This window comes from Notolepis coatsorum, assembly GCF_963971535.1.
Source record: "Notolepis coatsorum genome assembly, chromosome: 18".
In the NCBI taxonomy this organism is placed as follows: domain Eukaryota; kingdom Metazoa; phylum Chordata; class Actinopteri; order Aulopiformes; family Paralepididae; genus Notolepis; species Notolepis coatsorum.
Genome location: NC_140182.1, coordinates 65,757,774 through 65,781,035, shown reverse-complemented (window position 1 = coordinate 65,781,035; position 23,262 = coordinate 65,757,774). Strand labels below are relative to the sequence as shown.

The 23,262-nt window shown below is 42.9% G+C and overlaps 1 protein-coding gene across 1 annotated transcript in view; it reads right to left on the bottom strand.

Annotated features, from left to right (window-relative positions):
* Positions 1–21,602, bottom strand: part of LOC311245142 (RNA polymerase II elongation factor ELL2) — a 60,245-nt gene extending 38,643 nt beyond the window's left edge. The window contains exons 1-2 of the mRNA XM_084334938.1: positions 21,459–21,602; positions 18,773–18,820 (exon numbers count right to left, since the gene is read on the bottom strand). Of these exons, the coding sequence (XP_084191064.1) occupies positions 18,773–18,820; positions 21,459–21,596 (186 nt within the window). The 5' untranslated portion in view covers positions 21,597–21,602. The remainder of the gene's footprint in view (positions 1–18,772; positions 18,821–21,458) is intronic.
* Positions 21,603–23,262: the final 1,660 nt, after the last annotated feature.

Sequence of the window (23,262 nt, the reverse complement as noted above, 5' to 3'; positions counted from 1 at the left end):
AACGGGTCGTGGGTCTGTCTCTGGTGGGTCCCCCACTTGATAGGAGTACTAGTATGTATTTTTCTTCTTTTTTTATGTCTTTTCTGTTGTTTTCTTTGACTGTTTGTCATCTTGTGTGATTTATGTGTAGTACCTTAAGTTTGAGTTTGTAATCTCATTGTACGCAGTATAATGACAATAAAGGCTATTCTATTCTATTCTTCTGATTATTATAATTTCGGCACCACGATAATTGAGATCCGTCCCTCTATGTGTCCCTGAGGCTTAATAAGGAGTGAATAATGTGACTGGGTCCCACGGTGACAGTCGTTAAAGGTTAAAGGTAAAGGAGGGACTTCTCACACTGCCCCCACCTCGTCCTCCTTTTTGGACTACATACTCAGACAATCTAACATGAAAGCAGATCTCAAAGTCATTTAAGGGATATTTCACTTCAGTAAAACATGTCAAAGATCAGCAGTCTTTCCTCTATCTGAAGTCATCTTCTAGTAAGCTGTCCCTGTCGTCTGCTGTCTACACCACCATTCCTCAGGTGTCAGGCTCCTCATTCACTTCCATTCATTTTGAGGACCATGTCTAAATATCATACTTCTGAATTATAAACAAACAGTACAGCGATATTATTACCTGTAATATATTTGTATGACTCAAAGGTACAATACTTGTTTTTTGGAGCTAATGTTGCCATTTTCAAATTATGAGTATAGGAACTCTTTTTCACTTGAGGTGTAGTTTGATTAACTGTCAACTTCTCTAAACACAGAATGTTTAGAATCTTAGAATGGCAGCACGTAACCATGGTAACCACCAGACATTCCATGCACGGCAAAGATACACACTCAAACCTACAACAATTTGACCGGATCTGCTTTTGTTTTTAAAAGGCAATGACCCCGTAAACACAAATCAAATGCCAAAACAAACGCATACATTTGATTCAGAATGGTCTGTTTTATTGAAATATGCACAGCGGTAGTTTGTTTATACTTCGGAAGTACAATATTTTGACTATGTCTCCAAAATGAATGCAAGTGAGCTTAGGTCACTAGCTAGCTTACTAGATGACTTCACATATAGGTATGCAATGTTTGAAGCTGTTTACTACGACAGTGGACTGATTGAATCACCAGCTTTCCCCCAACCTCCCAACCTTGCTTTCCTTGCTCACTTGTTCTGTGACACCAGGGACAGGTTACAACTTTACATAGAGGTAAAACTTGACAAGTTCTACTAAAGTGAAATATCCCTTTAATTGACCTATCTCAAGCCCCACCCTGTTTTCTCCATCCGCCAATCGCAACTGTCACTTGCCCCGGACGAACAGAGTTAAAAAAAAAAACGAGTTAAAAGTTAAAATACGAGAATCTGTTTATAAAAAATAGATATCTGTGATGCCGTCAACACAATGTTTGATGCCGACAGTGGACTGAATCACCCCCCCCCCCCCCCCCCCCACCCCCCCTCCCAACATGATGAAATCTTCTCTGTTGCTTTCCTTGCTCACTTGTTCGGTGACACCGCCCACGTTCTGCAGGTCAGTCATCCCGGGGCTCATACTGGTCAGAGATGGTGGTGTAGATTTCCATAGAGCCGTTGACTCACACAGGTTCTCTCACACACACACACACACACACACACACACACACACACACACACACACACACACACACACACACACACACACACACACACACACACACACACACACACACACACACACACACACACACACACACACACACACACACACACACACACACACACACACACACACACACACACACACACACACACACACACACACACACACACACACACACACACACACACACACACACACACACACACACACACACACACACACACACACACACACACACACACACACACACACACACACACACACACACACACACACACACACACACACACACACACACACACACACACACACACACACACACACACACACACACACACACACACACACACACACACACACACACACACACACACACACACACACACACACACACACACACACACACACACACACACACACACACACACACACACACACACACACACACACACACACACACACACAAAAAGAGCGTTTGGTCCGACGGGCCCTCGGGTCCCTTGCCTCCGGACCCAGTGTACCGGGAGAGCCCCCACACTCCCACGGGTCACATGGAAGGACTAAAGGTCAAGCCTCTCCCTAAGGTGCGCCGCGACGGAGCTGAGGCCGTACGCCCCACACCACTCACACTGTATAATGCTGGAGAGCTAGCGGCTGGTGAACTTGAGAACTGTTAGGACTGTCTGACTCTTGATAATAAACACTGGACAGACTCTGGCGCATTGTGTTACGATGGTTTGGACCATGTTTACCATCATCACTAATTACTACTGTCTGATTGAGTCCTGCCACTCACTACTGTTCACTACTACTGTTATCACTATTGTCATTATTACTTTGCACTTCTGTTCTATGTTTTATTGTTATTACTAACTATCCTACCTGTACCACCCCCATGCTGCTATGACACTTGAATTTTACTTGGATTAATAAAGGAACACTTGACTTGACTTGACTTGATACACAGACACACAGACATTCATACTTTGAAGAAGCTCAACATGGGTTTTTAAGCCTTAATCCTCAATCCAAATGTAGAACAAAACAGCTCTTTAAAAAATAAAATAATAAAGGATTAGAATTTGAAATTGGTTGACAGAGCTCGTCGCAATCACTCAAAGTATGTGCAACCCCCGAATGTGTGAGGCGTGAGTTGATACGTGAGTGAGCGGTGAAAAAAACAACAATCATAAACGCACAACAACACTCTCTATTAAGGTCTTATTAAGGTCTTAACGTCGGATTATGCATGTTAAAATGCTTCTCCAAAGCCCAGGATACAATTAATCCTTTATACTCAATAATGTAAACATGATTTCTGTTAGCTAATGCAAAGATTTAAGAACAAGTGATGATCTATCACAAGACGTGTGAATTCTGAATTACACAGGCTTTTCAAATTGTTTCCAACTGAATTACAACCCTGTTGTTTCTGATGCTTGATCTGGACTTGATGCTACTGTAGTTGCCCTAAAGATTATGTGCTAGTAAACAAACTATGTTACCAGTGTTTCTGTTTCTCGCTGGTATACTCCATGTATCATCATAATCTGTTGTTAAATATTCATAAATATTTAAAGGTATCATATTGTAGTCCTTTAAAGGTCCCCTAAACATGTCTTTGGCGTTTCTGTACTGGTAAGAAAAACACTCAGATTATGCATTCTAGCATGCCTTTATAATACTCTTGTTTCAGTCCTTAGATTCTATAGGTCATCATTATCTTTGATATGTGATAGACAATGTATTGTGATTGTGGGTTAAATTAAATATGATTAGTATTGTGAGCATTATTATTATTACCTTATGGTGGCAGTTAGCCTATGCAATGGCTGAATATTCATAAGGTTTTAAAGGTCCCATATTGCAGTCCTTTTTTAAGTTAATAGGTCCCCTAAGCATGTCTTTGAAGTTTTTGTACTGGTAAGAAAAACGGATGATGCATTCTAGCATGCCTTTATAATACTCTTGTTTCAGTCCTGTTCTCGACTGGCTTGTTTCTGCGTCTGTACCTTTAAATGCAGATGAGCTGCTCCCGCTCGCCGACGCTGCGTGCCGGAATTGAACATGACTCAAGATCCAGCAATTTCCTACACAACTTCCCGCTCGCTTGTTTATATTTTAGGTTCAACTGTAGGTAGAATAGATCAGCCGCCGTCTTTTACACATACGTTTTTCATATGCGCGCACACACACACACACATATACACATATACACACACACACACAGACGAGTCAATGAGCTTTTTCGTGTGACATCACATAAAAGCGGAAGTCCAAACGGCTCATTTTAAAGGCACAGAATCTGAATATGGGCTGGGTGCAAAATCTGACTGGGTCGTCTTATTTAAGATAAGATAAGTTATGATAAGATATTCCTTTATTGATCCCCTTGGAGAAATTCAGGCGTCATAGCAGCAGGGGGGAGGGGAGGTACAGGTATGGGCAGGGTAAAAGTAGAAAGACATAAATATAGGCAATATAGTGCAGATGAGAGTCTATGCCAGTATCAATTATATTATATGTTACAATAAATACGCTTAGAATCTATTTGCCGGTTTGAGTGTTTCGATAGGCCCATCAGAGACCCAAAATGTAAGGTCTTTCACATATGGGACCTTTAATCCGATTGTTATAATCAAAACCTGAGCGACGACGTTACCATGTAGCATCATTTAAAACCTGAGCGACGACGTTACCATGTAGCATCATTTAAAACCTGAGCGACGACGTTACCATGTAGCATCATTTAAAACCTGAGCGACGACGTTACCATGTAGCATCATTTAAAACCTGAGCGACGACGTTACCATGTAGCATAATTTAAAACCTGAGCGAGGACGTTACCATGTAGCATCATTTAAAACCTGAGCGACGACGTTACCATGTAGCATCATTTAAAACCTGAGCGACGACGTTACCATGTAGCATCATTTAAAACCAGAGCGACAACGTTACCATGTAGCATCATTTAAAACCAGAGCGACGACGTTACCATGTAGCATCATTTAAAACCTGAGCGATGACGTTACCATGTAGCATCATTTAAAACCTGAGCCACGACGTTACCATGTAGCATAATTTAAAACCTGAGCGACGACGTTACCATGTAGCATAATTTAAAACCTGAGCGATGACGTTACTAGGGGTGGGAATCACCAGTTTCATCATGATACGATACGATATCGATTCTTTGGACAACGATACGATATTTGCCGATATCACAAAGTCTCTCACGATACAATACGATATGATTAGATTCAGGTGCCTGCGATCGATATGAGATGATATCATATGCCCATTTAACACAATCAGTAACATTTAGATCAACAAAAAAAAGGTAATGAAAATATCATTTGACATTTGTATTTTTGAGCTCTTCCAGACATTTAAAGGAAAATCAATCTATTGTTTTTAATACAAATAGACCTCCTGTTCACTGTAAAGTGCCACGTTTTTATATATTGAGCTTTAAACTTTAAGCTAAATTTTTTGGAACTCAAAACTCACAACCTCCCTCTCCCAAACCGTTCCTACAACAATTTGTTGATGTTGCATGATCATGTATAGGCCTACATTTATTATGTATTATATTGTTTATGTTTAAATAACATTTAAACATCAAACTCCTCTGACCTCATCTGGTCTTTCCAAAGACGCGCGCACACACACACACACTGAAAGGTAGAATGCTATGCTGTAACATCTACACACACGGAGCTACTGCTGTTGTTCTTGGGCGGATATGAGACTCGCCACAGGATTTTCAAAAAACACACCCCTAGACGTTACCATGTAGCATCATTTAAAACCAGAGCGACGACGTTACCATGTAGCATCATTTAAAACCTGAGCGACGACATTACCATGTAGCATCATTTAAAACCTGAGCGACGACGTTACCATGTAGCATCATTTAAAACCAGAGCGACGACGTTACCATGTAGCATCATTTAAAACCAGAGCGACGACGTTACCATGTAGCATCATTTAAAACCTGAGCGACGACGTTACCATGTAGCATCATTTAAAACCTGAGCGACGACGTTACCATGTAGCATCATTTAAAACCAGAGCGACGACGTTACCATGTAGCATCATTTAAAACCTGAGCTCGGCTGTTGAGCGGCTACGCTCATCCCCGCCGAGTGGCATCGGGATGACAATCCTCGGCACCTTGTCAGCACGGCCCCCCGCGGGGCGCATGGGGGGGGGGGGGGGGGGGGGGCAGATACAATAACCGCCTCTGTGGACCCGGCCCCAGCCACATCTGCTGCCCCGGGGCCTGTGTGTTTGGAGATGTCAAATACTTTCAGGCTGTTGTAAGGTGTGAACTGGACTGGAACGGGGGAAACTTGGCAGGGGGCTGTGGAGCTGGAGGGGGGGGACAAAGGGCGCCCTCGGTGATGTCCGCGGAAAAAGCTCCACCTTTTAACTCCCGGAGCACATTAAAACAACTGGTCTTTGATGAGGTTAAACAGGGCTCTGAAGCCTCACTGGGTGAGAGAACAGTTTCACAGAAGGAATACGACTGAAAACACACCTCTTCAATCTGTATCTTACTACTATGCTACTATACTTGTACTACTACCTACTAATTATGTCTATACTACTATGCACTCAGAGTGTAACACTCAAGATCGACACTATTTGATGTGCCATTGATCCTTAGCCGCCAGAGTTGTACCCTTCCATTCCTGCCACCTTGTTGTTCACAACTTTTAAGTGGCTGTGGATGAAAGTAAACAGCTAAATGACTAAAATGTAAATTAATACTCTCTTCTCATGCTCCACCACCACCCTCGCATCTGCCAGGAAAGATGACATGATGAGTTTCTCTCTCTCTCTCTCCTCTGTTTTTCCCCTAAAACCCTCTCGCCGCTGCGCTCCGACATGGGAAGCGAGAGCGGGCAGGGTTCCCGGCTCTCTGGCGTTCGGCGCACCGCCGCGCCCCGGTTAGCGGGGGCGCCCGCAGTTATGTGATACCACTCTTGATATTACCCCCCGAAAAGTCTGTGCCTCCTGCCCCCTTGTCTGCTCCAACGACACTGGTTCCTATTGTCTTCTTGTCCCCGGCCCGCTCAGCCATGGCTGCCGTGTGGACGGCCGTCCTTTGTTCTAACGTCTTCCCCCCCGCCCATCGGTCCGCCTGTTTATTCATGAACAGTGGGGAACGTGTGGCTGTGTGTTGTCGAGGGTGGGGTCGGGGACAGGGGTGGTCTCCCACTGCTACAGCATTTCGCGTGAGGGATAGCCCTCCGTGGTACCCTCTTTGGAATGCGCTAAACAAAATTGCTAAGCAACTCAGCGGTGAAGAGAGGGGCGGGGGGGATTGATGGTAGCAGGGCCAGTGTATGGCCCGTCCTATGCATCTCTGGTAATTACTCCCACGTTACGAAGGCTATTTCAGGTACAAATGAACGTGATCGCTGCCATAATTCCCCTAATGGAGCTCTAGACATTGAGCTATTGATCAGAGGTGTGTGTGTGGGGGTGTGTGTGTGTGGGGGGCAGCGTGCACGTGTCAGTTGAAAGAAAGACTGCGACCCATTAATTGTGGTCGTTCTCCACGCTGTTTACAGTATGATCTACGGTTCCATTGTGATTTGTTTGTTGTGGAGACAACCTGTGAGATCACCCCTCGAGTTCTAAATCGTGGTTGTTGTTTTTTTTTCTTTTCGTGTGAGTCTGATGTCTGTGTGTGTTTGTATTCCCGTGTTTAAAGCCTATCCACTGAGATGGGGGGTTGGTAGATGCAGACACAGAGAGAGAGAGAGAGAGAGAGGGAGAGGTGGGGGTGGGGTTTTGATGGGGGTGGTGCGTGGGGAAGGGCAACTGCCGGGGCTACAGCATCCCCCAAGGTATTGGCTCTCTCATGCCACGCAGAAACCAGCCTTCTCCAAGTAAAGGAGCCGGGGCTAATCTGTCAACCTCAACAACCCCCCCCCCCTTCCCCTCCCCCCGCAGTGCCTCCATCTCTGACACACAGATGGGTGGAAACAACACTACTGGGCATATTTCTCCCCCCCCCCCAGTATAACCTTAAGAATAACACGGCGAGACAACGATCGCTCTCATCCCGACGTGTCATCTCACGTGAATCGATTGGTATTGTTTATTAGTAGCTTTAAATAAACCCTGAAATCTGGACGCTTATTTTTCTTTCTTTGTAAACATACCCTTTCCCATTATGCTAAATCGTATGACGCGGTGACAGTGTTTGGGAGCCTGCAAGGACCGTGCCTCTTTGCATACTGTACGGCTACACTGGCTGGCATGCGCTCAAGGGCAGTAATGTGTTTTCCCTCTTTGATTCTCAGCTGTTTCAACTGCAGCGATCCTGGGAACAACTCGGGGCATTATGCTATATTACTGGCCTTTCTCTCCCTTCCCATGCGGGGCAGGCGGGCAGTCTGTAATCCCTTTAACAATTCCCAGATTGTGCATGAGAAAGTACGTCCAAAACCTGATTAACTTTAAGGAGAAACTCAAGAGGAGAACACGGCAAAATCCAAAACATGCATCGAGCTGTGACGGGGCGGAGAGATAAGCACTCACATGACGGCGGCCCGCATGCAGAGATGGTAATCAGCGCGGACCTGCCGGTTCCATTCAATTAGGATTCTATAGGTCACAATTATTGTTGATGTGTGATAGACGATGTACGGTGATTGTGGGCTCAATTAAATATGAATATTAAATATTAAAGATTTCTGTGATTTTCCAGCATTTGACTGTGTATTGTGAGCGTTATTATCATTACCTTATGGTGACAGTTATAGCCTGTGCAGTGGCTTATTGGAAAATCAAACTGCTCTACATGTTGCCATCTAGTAGTGATATTCATTGGCAAACCGTCAATCGTTTGTCTTGCTGTACCTTCGCACTGTATGTGAGGTCCTGTTGTCATTACACTGTGTGTGTGCATGTGTGTGTGTGTGTGTGTGTGTGTGTGTGTGTGTGTGTGTGTGTGTGTGTGTGTGTGTGTGTGTGTGTGTGTGTGTGTGTTGTGTGTGTGTAACTCTGTAAGTTGTTGATATGCCACAAAGACAAATCCATGTGCATCAAGTGTTATTGTGATAGATACCCCACGTGAAGTATTTTGGCTGAACTGATCCCAGAGGCCATAGTATACTGAGAGCGGAGCAGCCAGGGCTAGGATACAGTCAAAATAAGTGAGAGCAGGGAGGGTGGCTTTGAAGAGCTTCGTGGATCTCCGTGCTCATCTGTCAATAATATGGATATAGGCCAGGGGCGCTCTTTGCCCGCCAATGTGTGGCTCCTCCCTCCATTAAAAAAAATTAAAAGAATTATAATATATATATATTTTTTGTCATTCATTCCATAAGACGTAGAATACACATTTACAGACTTATTTTTTTTTAATGGTTCATTTGCATGTTCTTGGTATCTGATTCTAGGGACATCTATGGATCTCAGAGAATGTATTCCCAGTGTCAGAAATATTGTGTATGTTACTAGGCTTGAGTAAATTGTAATGAACCAAAGGAGAATATCAATTAAATTATATATATATTTTTTTATCTTTGACTGTGAATAACACCATGCTAAAATTGACCAGACCTGAAAAATCGAAGCAAATTAATGAAGGGAAGATGATTAAACAGAAGGTTTTGTAGATACAGTACTGAATTCTGCCATCCGGACACATGCAATTTGAAATATGATTATAGAATATCAGGCCTATAAATTACCTTATTATGGCCAAGTCACACATCTATGGATCGGGCCAAATCTCCCCTTTCCAATGTCAGAATTCAATCTGGATTTAGTATCACCAGGCATGATTTACAAGTACAGTTACTTTTTTATAATGTAAATTTCTCCAAAATGTTTCATCAGATTGCAACGCCGTTTTTTGCTAGACGTTCACAAAAAGGTAGAGAAACTGTTCTGTATTATGGCAATAATGTTTGTGGGAGATAATACAGAAAAATAAGAGAAATAAAAAAATTAATCCAGAAGACAGAAGTCAGATGATTGACAGGGGCTGGCATGAGCTGGGTAGGGTAGTTTTTCGAAATTCGAAAGTCCATCAAAAGCCCTGGGTCTCTTCCTTAAAAAGACTACACTAACTTTTGGCTGCGCCACTTCCTCCTGTCAATATGCACCGGTTTCCGACTCAATGCCCTGAGATTTCTATAATCATATATTTCACTAATAACAGTTACAATCATTGGTAAACAAACGTAATGCTGAAAATATACACTTTGACTGCTGTTTTGACAGGGTTAGGGTCTTTACTCTTGGCTACATTTGAAAAGAAAACGCAACATTAATTCATATATTCTGTAGAGATGGATTTATGGCCTGATTTATGGCCAGTACCGGACCGCTCGGGCTTTAAGAGGTTAACCCTGTGAGGCCCAAATAAAAAAGACATTAGCAACATCAGAGGCCAGAGGGTGGGACCTATAAACACATGAAGGGTGCCATGACTGAAAAAAAGGTTGAGAAACGCTGGTATATAGGTGTGGCTCTTTGTCTCTTTGTTGTACCACAGTAATTTTTGTGGCTCTTAGTCTCTGACTGGTTGGCCACCCCTGATATAGGCTATAAGAATTAAGAGACCGTCCAGTTTCAAATACAGCATTTGCCAAATACATGCTTGGCTATTTCCCTTGCAGAGATTTCCCTTGCAGAGATTTCCCTCGTCGTTCTTCCAACTGGATTTGGCAACACTCCGATTGGCTGAATCCGTTTGTCTAACAAGTGCTCCAGCACCACTGAAATGGGTCTGGGCGGGCTAGAAGTCCGGGCCAGAAGTCCAGGCTCTCAGGTCTGCGGTAGGAAATGAGCCCGGCTTCCAGGCTATATATCCCCCACCTTAAATCTACTAAGTATTAAGTAAGCTTGTTATCCCCGCTTTGAGGTAAACAATAGCTCTCTGGTGCTGCCGGCCTACGGCTCTACGCTTTAAGCCTGGAGAAAGACAGAAGAACTGTTGCGTACACAACAACACCGCCCTCTCTGCGTTCCCATACTCGTGCTTATTTGTAGTGCCAGTGTGTTGCTTGCATCCTGCTATGTTTTTAAATACAGGAAAAATAATGCTAGTGGGGAGGCTTCCCAAAAGACGCCACAGACATTGACAAAAGGATTTCTAGCCTGCCCCCCCCCCCCCCCTCTCTCTCTCTCTCTCTCTCTCTCACACGCACACACATCACAGACAGAATCCTCTGAATGATTGATAAAGCTTTTTAAAATGATATTATCATTATCAGAGCAATAACATTCAAAACGTCCTTATTAGCTACGGTGACCTATGTTTATTATATCAAGCTAGATACGAATACTTCCTGGTTAGCAGCAAGCACTGTATTTAGCCTGTGCAGAAATACAGCGCTTGAAACATTTGCAACATGAAACCTTCGAATATATATAATACATAAGTCGTAAAATGTGAGTATTTCTACTATAGAAGGGATCGGGGTGAGTATTCTTGAGGATTCAACGTGTTTTACACAGATTTTCATTGAAAATATAAACAAGGAGCGTGACTTTTAAACGGAGCACAGAAACTATTAGTCATCCTGGTCGGGAGACAGCAGACTGGGCAAGCTCTGTGCAAACTGAGCAACAGTCTCCATCCAATCAAAGAAACAGAATGTTTTAGGAATTCACAGCACCAGATTGCCATATTATACACAGTGGAGTTAGAGAAGACTCAGGCCTGACTGGTGCAGATTATTAGGTCCGATGCAAACTGGAGAGATAAATGAACAATATCTAATCTATCTACATATAAAGATAGTAGTTTCCTTGGAGGATAACCCTCACATTTGGCTTTCAATGTGTAACTGTGTCAAACGATCACATTAACCCATTTAGACCTAAAACGCCTGCTAAAAATGCATTATATAGCCTGCATGTATACACACAAATGTGTGACCCAGTGTCAATGGGTTAAAGGCCATTTGACCAAAAAAATGCATTGTTACTTGTTACTAACCCATAAACGTGACTTGTGCTAGCCCATAAACCCATTAACTCACTCACTCACTCTGATTGTATACTGTACATGTAGTATACTGTAGTAAATTGCTATTCGGTAGTCAAAAACAATGATATTGTTTTCACTTAATTAGCGAACATGAAATAATCAAACAAGCGAGGTAGCTAGCTGCTGTCATTGCTAACAGCTAACGCTAGCGGAGCAGGCAAACGTAAAGCATTCATTCCGAAGGTTACATCACTGATGCTTGAAATGTGTGAACTTAGTGAAATGACAAATTGGCATTAAACAACAAATAAGTCAACAAATTGTATTGTCGGCAGGTATTTCTTCTACGTAACTGTTCTGTTTCTCCAAGGTACGTGTGAATGTTAACTCATTCACTGCCAACGACGATTATACTCGTTATTGGCCGCCAATCGTTGAACGCCAACGAGTATACTCGTTATTTGATCGTTATTTATTTTATTCAATATTTCTATTCATTACAGGCCCACTGACTCAGGGTTAACATTTGGAATCGCATTGAGAATGCCTAGGTGCAATACCGGCCGCATCACGCTAGACGGCGGTATCGAGCACCCTTTCTAACATTGTATCCTGGGCTGTGGGATGGCCAAGGGTTTCAGGTTACATTTTTCCTTGTCGGGCAAGAAAACCGGTTCTGCCGGTTACATTGAAGCCCGTCAAATATGCCCGATCCATATGTTGTGGTGGATTATGCCGTCGAGCAAATGGACATTGGATATACCAGATGGCAATCAAACAATTGGAATATTCTTTTTGGATTACTCCCGGCCACAGGTAAGGGCGATTTGACGTAAATTTTAGCTTGATCCTGCAATGCTTTCATACCGATCTGGCTGATAACCGTTTTTATTGTTCAACGTATACTGCCATAACTAAGCTCTAAAACCATACTTATATTCACCACGGTATAACACGGGAACGTATGGATGGAAAAATTATCTCTTTTTTGCATCTTGACTGGGAGCAACTCAATGTCAAATGACTATAGTATTGTATTCATGGCTATAATATAGAATATAGATTTAGCTCTACAAACAAGGTGACTAACTCCCATCGTTTACAGCGTGGCAGTAGCTACCACAGGATAAGGCTAATCCCCGGCGGTCAATGAGTTAATATCTTTCAAATTAACCATCATTTAACCATTGGGAGGCGACAGTGGCTCGGGAAGTAGAGCAGTTGTCTGGTAATCTGGAGGTTCACGGTTCGATACCCGCTCCTCCCGGGCAGCGCGTCAAAGTGTCCTTGAGCAAGACACTTGACCCCTAACTGCTCCCAATGAGCAGGTTGGCACCTTGCATGGTTGCCTCCGCCGTCGGTGTGTGAATGTGTGAGTGAATGGGTAAATTGTAAAGCACTTTGGATAAATGCACCATTTACCATTTACCATAAATGATTGTGCAGCTACGTTATTCTGTGCCGATTTATTGTGTGGAATACACTGTGTATACTGGTGCCAACATATATGTGAAAGGATAATAATACCTGTGGCGCACATTATATACAGCACCCAGAAGCACCACCCTTTAAAATAGATATTCAGTTTCTGGTTCAGGGACATTTCAGCATAGGGAGGGATATGAGGGATCAAACCTGCAACCACAAGTCTTTCACCACAGTTCCCCCTGCCAACATGGCGGGAATTTATCTGTGATAAAAAATTAAATACAGTAGAAACCCAGAGTAAAGTCTTTTAACTTTTAACACCACACCATATTTTGTATCTATTTATTACAATATTTGCGCTACATCCTAGGGCTGGGCGATAAAACGATAACGATAACTATCGCGATAAATTATTTCCTCGAAATAAACATGAAACGTGGTCGCAAAGTTTCGATATATCGATTTTCCAAGCTTGGATATGAGCACACACACTAACAACCAATCAGTGAAGGAGATGGCCGAGAGCGAAGGAGACCCGCGCTGCACCTCTGGGTAGTAAACAAGGCTGGCTAGGATCATTAGCTTGCACGGCGCTATTTTATAGTTTACGTGCCGAGTGTGTGTGTGGCGTGAATTCTGACGCCACGGTTATAGTAGTGTGGGGTATACGGTGGACGTCGTTGCAATGTATTGGGGCGGAATGGAGTATTTTAGGGATATTTAGTACATTGTCATGGGATACACTGCTTGCTCTGGCTAACTGCTAACGTGCGCGGACTGATGACGATCAACTCGAGACATTCGCAGCAGCAAAACAAGTCTATTAATAGCCCGTCCATCGGCGCCGGGCATAAGAAGTTAATTAAACTTGACAGACATTATATCGACGATAATTATCAATATCGAGTTATATGAAAATAATTTTATAATTTTATCGCGATAACGTTTTTGGCCATGTCGCCCAGCCCTACTACATCCCTACCTCATTTTTGCATTTAAAAAAAGCTGCATTTTGTACTTCATTGTTTGCATTTTGTACTTAATTTTGTACTTTAGTTTGTATATTGTATATTTTGTATAGTGTTTGGCCTTTATTCTTGTAACTTTTTTTTACTGTATGAAGCACAATCTCAGAGGGCTCATACAGAACCAAGCATTTCACTGTAATGTACATGTACCTTATATGTGACAAATTAAAACAAAAACATAATGTGAAACTTGAAGTCACAATAATAATCCTCTGTGATGTGTCGTTTTGAAGCGGTGGCTGTGTGCGGTAATGACAGAGCGGCTTACTAAAGAAAAGTCCTCCTCGACCCGAGCAAAAAAAAACAAAAAAAAACATCTCATGAGGCTTGTTCCTAAAAATACTTGATCTCGAATCCCGAAAGGCAAACTGCTCGTCAGAGAAAGCAGTAGGGCCTTCAGAGAGGAGCCGGGCACGCGGGGACTTTTGCCTCGTTTGACACATCTGGATGAATAGAGAGGCGCGTGCCCTTTCAGACGCACGTGGGGTGCGACTCCCCCCACTCACCGCTGTGCCACTGGGAAAGGACTGCTCTCTAACCGCATTCCTGTTATTGTTATTCTAATTAGCTTTCCGAAAAGGAAAAAAAGAGAAGAAAACCGATGGCGCGCATGTTCGCACACGTGTATACACACACACATACGAGTGAGCGCGAGCGCACGCACACACACACACTGCAAAAGCTCATTTGCAGGACGTGCGGGAGGCAGAGCGGCGTGGTGGGGGTTGAGTCAGGGCAGCCGTGTGTGAGATAGAGGCCCTGATGTCTCCCAAGGATTCAGCCGAGGCATGGGGTGAAACGGCACAATAATCAGGGGGCAGACGGGAAGGGGGGGCAGGCAGGCGGAGGGGGGATGAGGGGAAGCTGTGCCTTCACACACAGTCGTCATGAGAATATCTCTGAAAGGACTGCTACATTCCCCTCCTCTCAGCAGCACCACTGCCTTTATTTGGCAGCTGTGCGTATAAATACAGACAAGGACACACAGAGAAATATCCCCTCCACCGATGAAGGCGATTGCGACACACTCCTTTTAAGACCGAGCGAGACATTATTAACACTCACGTCCACAACGTGGCCCGGTAGCCTATCATGTGCCGTATCCTAGTGTAATATAGTTTTATCGCCACTACCACAGTGACAAGGTGATTTATTAACTATGTAATGAGATATCTATTTAGTGGATGCAATATACAATATACACAACAGGGTAATATCTCAAAGAGTTTTACAATATAACTATAGGGCCTAGCAGTGGGCCTATAGAAAACAATTGAAATATGTAGCTGAACTCGTAGGCCTATTTCAATACAATGTCCTGTGGAACACTGGTCGCTAGTAGCTAGTGGTGTGAAAAAAAGAAAAGATAAACAACCGATTTCTATCCTAAAACAATGGATTGAAGCAACGAGACCCGACTACCGCAGGATTCCTATTCTACAGTACTAAATGGACATTAAGAAGAAAAAAAATGCCAGCGAGCAGGCAGCGTTGCCAGCTGTAAAGGAAAATAAGCACTAGGATGTGAAATTCCAGTCCATGGGAACCCAAAACGGCGCTGAATATATGCCTCGATCCCTGGTGACTATTTCAAAGTAATCCAGACCTGAATTCCGTTTAGACTGGGAGCTTTTGTGAGATGTCAAAAGAATTGCTCTTCATAACCCTGTTTTTTTCCCCCTTCTCTTATTGCATCACCCTCTCCGCTTTTAACTGCCAGCGCTGCAACACTTTCTTCCCTCCTAACGACTCACGAAAGCTAATTGTTGATCAAGCTTCCATGACCGCTTGGATCCGAGGCCTACTAAAAATATGTGACTTTTCATATCAGGGGAAATGCGTTCGGTATCTTCAATAGCTCTGCTGATCCGAGATCAGTTCGCCTCCTAAGTGATAGTGACGTTTATATCGTCATACCTCCTGGCCTGTGATCCTTGACCGCTCGGGAATTCTTTTGCATAACGGCTTTGAAGAAAACTCCCAGCTGAAGGGAGACGTTTCTTTGCACTCTGGCAGAATCCGGTTTCAAATCTAGCCTCAACATGCCGTCTCCGGAGGTATCAAGCCATCTCGCCGTCCACTACTGTCGTTCCTGTTACGTTACACAGTCCACTTCATCCCCGGTTCTGCAGAGGAATGCCGGGGGACCTCGCCTTTCATTGTATGATTACACACCAGGGCAGACAATTTATAGAAGTGGGGTTAAAAGCAACAGGGCCGGCTCGGCGGCCGAAACCCTCTCTCTATGCGCGGTATTTCTCGATAGGAGCAGCACTGAGACCTGGAGGGGTGCCAGGACAGTGGTTCGAGGGATTCCTTTGGCTTAGTGGCTCTGGAGGTGTCCCCTCTCACAGGAAATGTGACACGGGCCATGAAAAGAGCCAGTAAATGTCTCTCCAGCCTCCCCAGCATGTCACTGGACCCACGCCTCTTTCCTCCATGCTGACAGCGTAGGCTGGTAAAGATATGCCTCCTGAAGTGTGTAAACGGAAGTACAGGCTACAGGCTTTCCGGTTTGGACAAAACAATTATAGAAACGTGTGAAGTGCACAATATTTCCTCGTTTAAGCCACTGCAACGGCTTTGCCTGAAGAATTTACTACATGACCGGGACGTTCTAGCTTGTTTGCCGACAGGATTCGGGAAAAGTTTGGTCCGTTCGGAGGCAGCTTCCAGGGGAAGTACATACACCGGAAATGTTACCCCGCCCATACACACTTTCGGCAGTAGTTCTTTACCAGGCTTTATCTCACGGAGGAGATAAAACTGGGAACGAGGTTACTGACAGCACAACCCTCTGACGCCAGCGACTTCTGGTCGGTTCAGAGGAAGCGGCAAGCGTCACTGCAGTCATACATACGCAGACATATTATTTTCATATCTGGTTTTCTTTTAGACTGGTATTAAGAGACTCCGATCTCTTTGTATTGCTTCAAACTAAGAATATCTGAAATCCTTTCCACCTGCTGCTGTATTGTGCTTTGTTATGTATATGTATTGACATAATTCGTGCTTGCCTTCTTGGCCAGATCACTCTTGAAAAAGAGACCTCGATCTGACATTGTTTTGGTCAGATCGGCATAGTGGCCAATAATAGGAAAATGAAGGCCCGGGGTCGGATATAACCGGAGTTATGGTTTAATAACGCGTTGAGGGAATAACATGATCCGTTTACTTGGACCGCAGCGTCGCCGAGGCCGGTCCAACGTGTGTATAAACACACTGGTTTATCCACTCAGTCTGCTGTGCACCACACTGCCATGTTAACCAATATCCACTAACAGCTTAATCTGGTCTCCCCCACCAACGGCTGTGGAGAGCTCATTACTGCCCAGTAGTCCAGCTCAGAGGGGGAGGGACCCTATGCTCGAATTCCGCAAAGCAATTTGAATATGTAATGTGCCAACCGAGATATACTCACCAAATCCCATTCAGTGATTAAAGCGTATTCAAATCACGCTCACTTAACATTGCTTAGGAGGAGGACTCCTATTGCGCAAAAAGCATATTCATCCGCTGCGTGCTCTGCATCTAATTACACCGTCTGCGTATTATTTTGTGGTGTTTTGAGCATATTCTGTGAGACCGTCACCGGGATCAGCGGGAAGAACAATCGCATAGTTGTCATGCCACTGCCTCGTTTCAAAACGCTCCTTTCCTGCACGCGGAGACAACAGGCTGCGGAGGAATGGGGGGCTCCCCGGGGGTTCACCAGCTCCCACACCTCCTCCCTCTCTCCCTGAACAAAGCCTCCCCAGTAGCGAGCCTGACCCAGTAACCTGGCCGGCAGCCCAGGGGTATGGTGTGCCCCTGTCTTAGGGCTCCCATGTGAGTGCGCAGGACCAGAGTTTGTGTACAGAGCAAAGTCACTTTCGTCAATGCAATCGGCTCTTGCGGGGATTAGGGCGTCTCTTTTTAGACAGGGCCGATTGTGTAGTAAATGTGTAGTAGCCTAGCGGGGCAGAGCTGGGGAGGGTGTTCTACTGGCTGGGCTAATCTGGCTGGACACAGGCATCTTTCTTTAGTGCTGCTTCACAGGAATGTCCTCTGCCTTGCACTGCCAAGTGTTTTTGTAGATTATGTACTCAGTCTCACTTCATCCAGCATCAAGGATAATTTGACACCAAGTAGTAAATTAGAGCAAACCTTTTCCTTTTTCTTTTTTTTTATCCTAGTATGGATGGTTTTGTGGCAAAGCAAAAAATAATCAAATGTATGTGTTTTGGTCACATAGTGGCAGCATAGTGGCAAAAAATAGGAAAATAAGGCCCAGGTCGGATATATAACCGGAGTTATGGTTTAATAACGTGTTGAGGGAATTACATGATCCGTTTACTTGAACCGCAGCACCGCCGAGGCCGGTCCAACGAGCAAAGCAAAGCAAAAATAATCAAATAATGTATGTGTTTACGAAGATCATTGAATGATTTCCGTTTTTCATAACAAATATAAGAACGAGCCTGATCCACGCGACTCGACGGAGACAGAAAACCAGCGACTAACGAGGAGACACCAGCGTCACAATGTTTTTGCAATCTAACAAGGCCGGCTTCCTGGGGCTTAAACCAGTATAACCGTCTGTCGGATGTATCCCGATCGAATAAAGAATGCAGCGAGACCGTCAGTACGCTGCACAGAAAACCACAGCTAATTAAAGCATTCAATTTCCCAAAGCATTGGGAGGAATATGCAAAAATGCATTAGTCTTACCCCCTGGCTCCCCTTGAAGCAAATTGCTGGCTGATTTGGTAGTGATCCCTATGGAGAAAGAGACAAGAAAAACAGAGAACTGGCTATAATTTCACATAACCGACTGAGGCTTTACAGTGGGGCATGGTAGTGGCACATCATATTATTGTCACATATTATATTGTTTGTGTAATATTTATTCTCGTGCTTTATTGTGATATTAGTGGCTTTCTCTGTCTTTGTTCGAGCTCCATTCTACACATTCTTGTAGACAATAAGGTATTACAAAATGCGTGATTCCAGTGAAACCAGCTGGTTAGAAATATTCCCATTTGAACATCACACAGTAATTGAGATTTCCCATCAGTGTTTCGCCCCAGTGACTGGAGTACACCCCTCCTAAGTGTTAATTCGGCTACAAACGAACCTCAGAAGCTTTTTAAACGATCTCGTCTCCGCGGCCCCTAGCCGGTGTCGCGGTTCTATACGGATGGGCCCGCAGATCAGAGGAATTTCAGTGCTAATCTTCAACGGAATGTGTCTGATTAATCAATCTGGACTGCAGAAAATCTAGTTTGAGTCAATCAGCTCTCAGAGAGAGAGAGAGAGAGAGAGAGAGAGAGAGAGAGAGAGAGAGAGAGAGAGAGAGAGAGAGAGAGAGAGAGAGAGAGGGCGGGACTCAAGATGTCATCTAAAAGACTCAAAAGGTTAGAATGTATCCATAAGGACAGGCCACACTAATTCTGGCACCAATTATGTCTCTGTAAACAAGTAGGCTACTTTTTATGAGCCCTGTCTGTACAGTGACTTGCAGAAACCTGTTCCTGGCATGAAGCTGTTCTCTAAATAACCCTTCGTTATTTAGTGAGAGACCATAATGTAGGCTACCTGGACTGTGTTCCTGAACATTGACATGTTATGTTGTTGTTGTTGTTGTTGTTGTTGTTACATTTACAGTATAAAGTATACAGAAAATATTGGGGGCAAAGGTGAAAAAACTCAAATGCCTTTTGAGGTAAATGATACAGAGATAACATCCATTGTCTGACTACAAGGTACAACAGGGCTCTTCATCTGTTGACCATATTCACACGGCGGCCATTTGCTCTTATGTCACGCTCAGGATGGGATTCGTTTAGAAAGGAATCCCATCCTAAGCATGAATAAAAGCATTCAGATGGACTGAGAAAAAGCACAATTAATAAAAGCAAAATGGCCACCGTGTGAATACGGGTCAATTGTGGATGGTTTTGGGGGAAAGTCTCCAAGCTCTGTGTCCTACAGTTCTTTTCCATATTGTGAAGCCCTGCCATTTTCTAAGGAAATTCACATTAAATGATTCACACATTGTTTAGGGCTGGGTTTCTGAGAGGTTCCAGCCTGGGAACCTGTTAAAGAATATCATTGGCTAGAAACTACTAATCTGACTAGACTGCCTTTCAAATAGGACATGATAGCTGAAGTCTGTGAAACGGTTGAATCAATGAGCTATTGATAAGGTCTTGGTATCCACTTGTAAGGATGGGTGTTTTTCTTAGGAAGTTATCAAGCGCTCTGATTGGAGAAAAAAAGTTTACACTGCCCGATGGACCAATGAGCTTTGGGAATGGGCGGGCCTCCGATCGTGTAAAGGGCAAAAACAATGCACAAGAGCCCAGCAACAACTTTGCCAAACCACCCAATAAGCAACCGAGTTTGAAGGGTCGGGGACTAGAAACTAGAAACTCACGCCCAGCTGTACTCCTATGGTCAAGCTGGCGAATAGACAGTGAGATCAACAAGCCAATTGTATGCATAATAGAATAGTCATAACAAATCGAATCGACCATTTATTATGACTGATTTATCAGAAACATAACCATAACTGTGGGTGTAACTTATCTGCCATTACATAGGGAAAGATAATAACTATGATAACTATTTGAATGTATACACATATTTTAGAATGTATATCTTTGACTGTGTATTCTTATTTTTGACTACCTAAATGTTTATTGTGATTGTGAGCGATCTGTGGTGCTGAATTTCCCTCGGGATTAATAAAGTACTTCTATTCTATAGGCATATCTCAATAAATTAAACAGTCTCTATACATGAGCCTAACCTAATGATTTTACGGGTGGGCTATTCGCCCCAGACAACGCACAAGCAGAAAATGACAGCCTTTCTAAACAATGAATGATTGGTAATATTATATGTTATATTAAAATGTCCATTTCCTAGCCATTATAGGCGATGGGCTACGCTACAGGACTGACAGTGTAGCAGGTATGAATAATGTTTGAATGCATAATTAGGAATAAACATTTCACATGGCGGTTGGTGACCGTTGGTGCTTTTGGTTTTCGAGACGATTTAGTAAACAAACAATTAAAACCATCGAATAAAAATCTAAGAATTAGATGTTATGATCTAATTTGCCCCAAAGAAAGTTGTATGAGAAGCGTTCATTCATCAAAGTCCTATAGCATAATGATCATAACAAATAAAGCTGATAGTAACTACAGAGCCGCAATAAATGAACACATTATCGGCATCCAAGCTACTGTCGGTTAACTTCTGAGTGATACCTCGCTATTGAAGTAGTTGAAACTTTTTGTTTTTATTTCCTTTCCGTCCTATCTTTTCAACAGATTTTTTAAACACAGTTATTCTCCCTAGCTGAGTTAATTAAACAAGGTTGCGAATGAAACCTAATGTGCCTTACCTTCAGATTCTGATAAGCTTCAAGTGTCCGAATGGCAGTGTCAGTAAGCTTGACATGATAAAGAGTTTTATTAGGGCTATTTTTGATGGTTTTGCCACAGGAGAGCCCATACCGATGCTCCTGTCTCAGCGATGCCATTTCTACAACTGAGGGGAATTGGCGACATTCTCATTGAAACGTCACGTAGACGTGGGCGGAGTTATCTGCCAGTAGCGTCACCACGTCCCCTGTCTTTCTCTCTCTGACACACACACACACACACACACACACCTACACACCTACACACACACACACACACACACGCGCACACGCACACACGGCACACGCACGCACACACACGCACACACACACACACACACACACTGATTGAATGAAAGCACGATAACAATAATAATAATATTAATAATTGAACTCATAGAAGTATTAGATATATTATTAGAAGATAATTTGTATTGGAATAGACACATCTATTTATTTGAATCTCATCACGTGACAGGGCATTTCATTATGACAACTCTTGCTAAATTATTTACTTTATATGTAAAATATTGTCATATTCCCTTAGGTATACAGAACAACAATGTTTACAGCCTGGGATTTGCACAGCAATAGCAATTTTCCTATTTGGCACTATAATCAGATTATAATCTATGGGAATTGGAGAAGAACAAAATAAAAGGTTCCAGATTACTGAATAAAAAGTGGCATGATAAATTCCAAACAAATCTCTAAACATTAGAAATCTCTAAACATATTATGTTTATCTTGTCTAACAATCCTATGCTGTCAGACAGATGAGGTGAATCAGAGAATGATGAAAAGTGGGAATTTGGGTTAATTAAAACGGTAATCCCTGACAGACAAGATGCTTTTGTTGTGGATTAAGGAGCTGCCTCACAGTCACTAATGGAGGGTTTGCTTTGCCATATGGCTGTATGAGTGAATGACTTTCCATCCAATCATGTTATAAACAATACCAACACACATCTCAGCAAAACAAATCAGTAAACAGATTTGTTATTAACATTGTTATTGGCTTCTATATACCTACTTATACACACCTGCATAACCCATATAAATCTGTATGATAGCATGTACAATAATGCTGTATATATGTATATTATTCTTACCATATGTATATATATCTATCCACATCTGTTTGTACATACCTGCACATAATCCTTTTACATATCTGTAGATCTATATTTGTACATATCCCTTACCAACTCTTACTAGTTACACTGCCTTCCAATATGACTACTACCATACTGTCTTTATATCACTGTACATATTAATACACTACACCCAGTACTACTAATTTATATATTTGTACCCAGTTTAATCACCTCTACATTCTATATTATATTATATGTATATTACTATTGCACTTTACTGTTACATTTACACTCTGGTTGGAAGCCAAACTTATTTTCGTTGTACTCTACTTGTGCTGTATAATCACAATACATTTTAATCTAATCTAATCTAAAATTTAAAATATACATCCGTCAATAATAGACTGCATATTATCCTGTTTTTGCAATTAAAATACATTATGTGATTAGGTGAAAAAAATATCCTAGATTGAGCAATCATAGAGAAGCGGTCTAATCCGGTCAGTCACTTTCAGTTACACCGTGGTTCACTTGACAAGGGATTAATGTAGTGACTGCTAAATGCTTGTGTAATATTATTGTTCATATTCAAGTGAGATACATCGTAATCAGTTTTTGATAGACACACAGCGCACACAGGGCCATTATTCTGTTCAAGTATAGACAAAAACCTTTCTTATCAGCTGTGT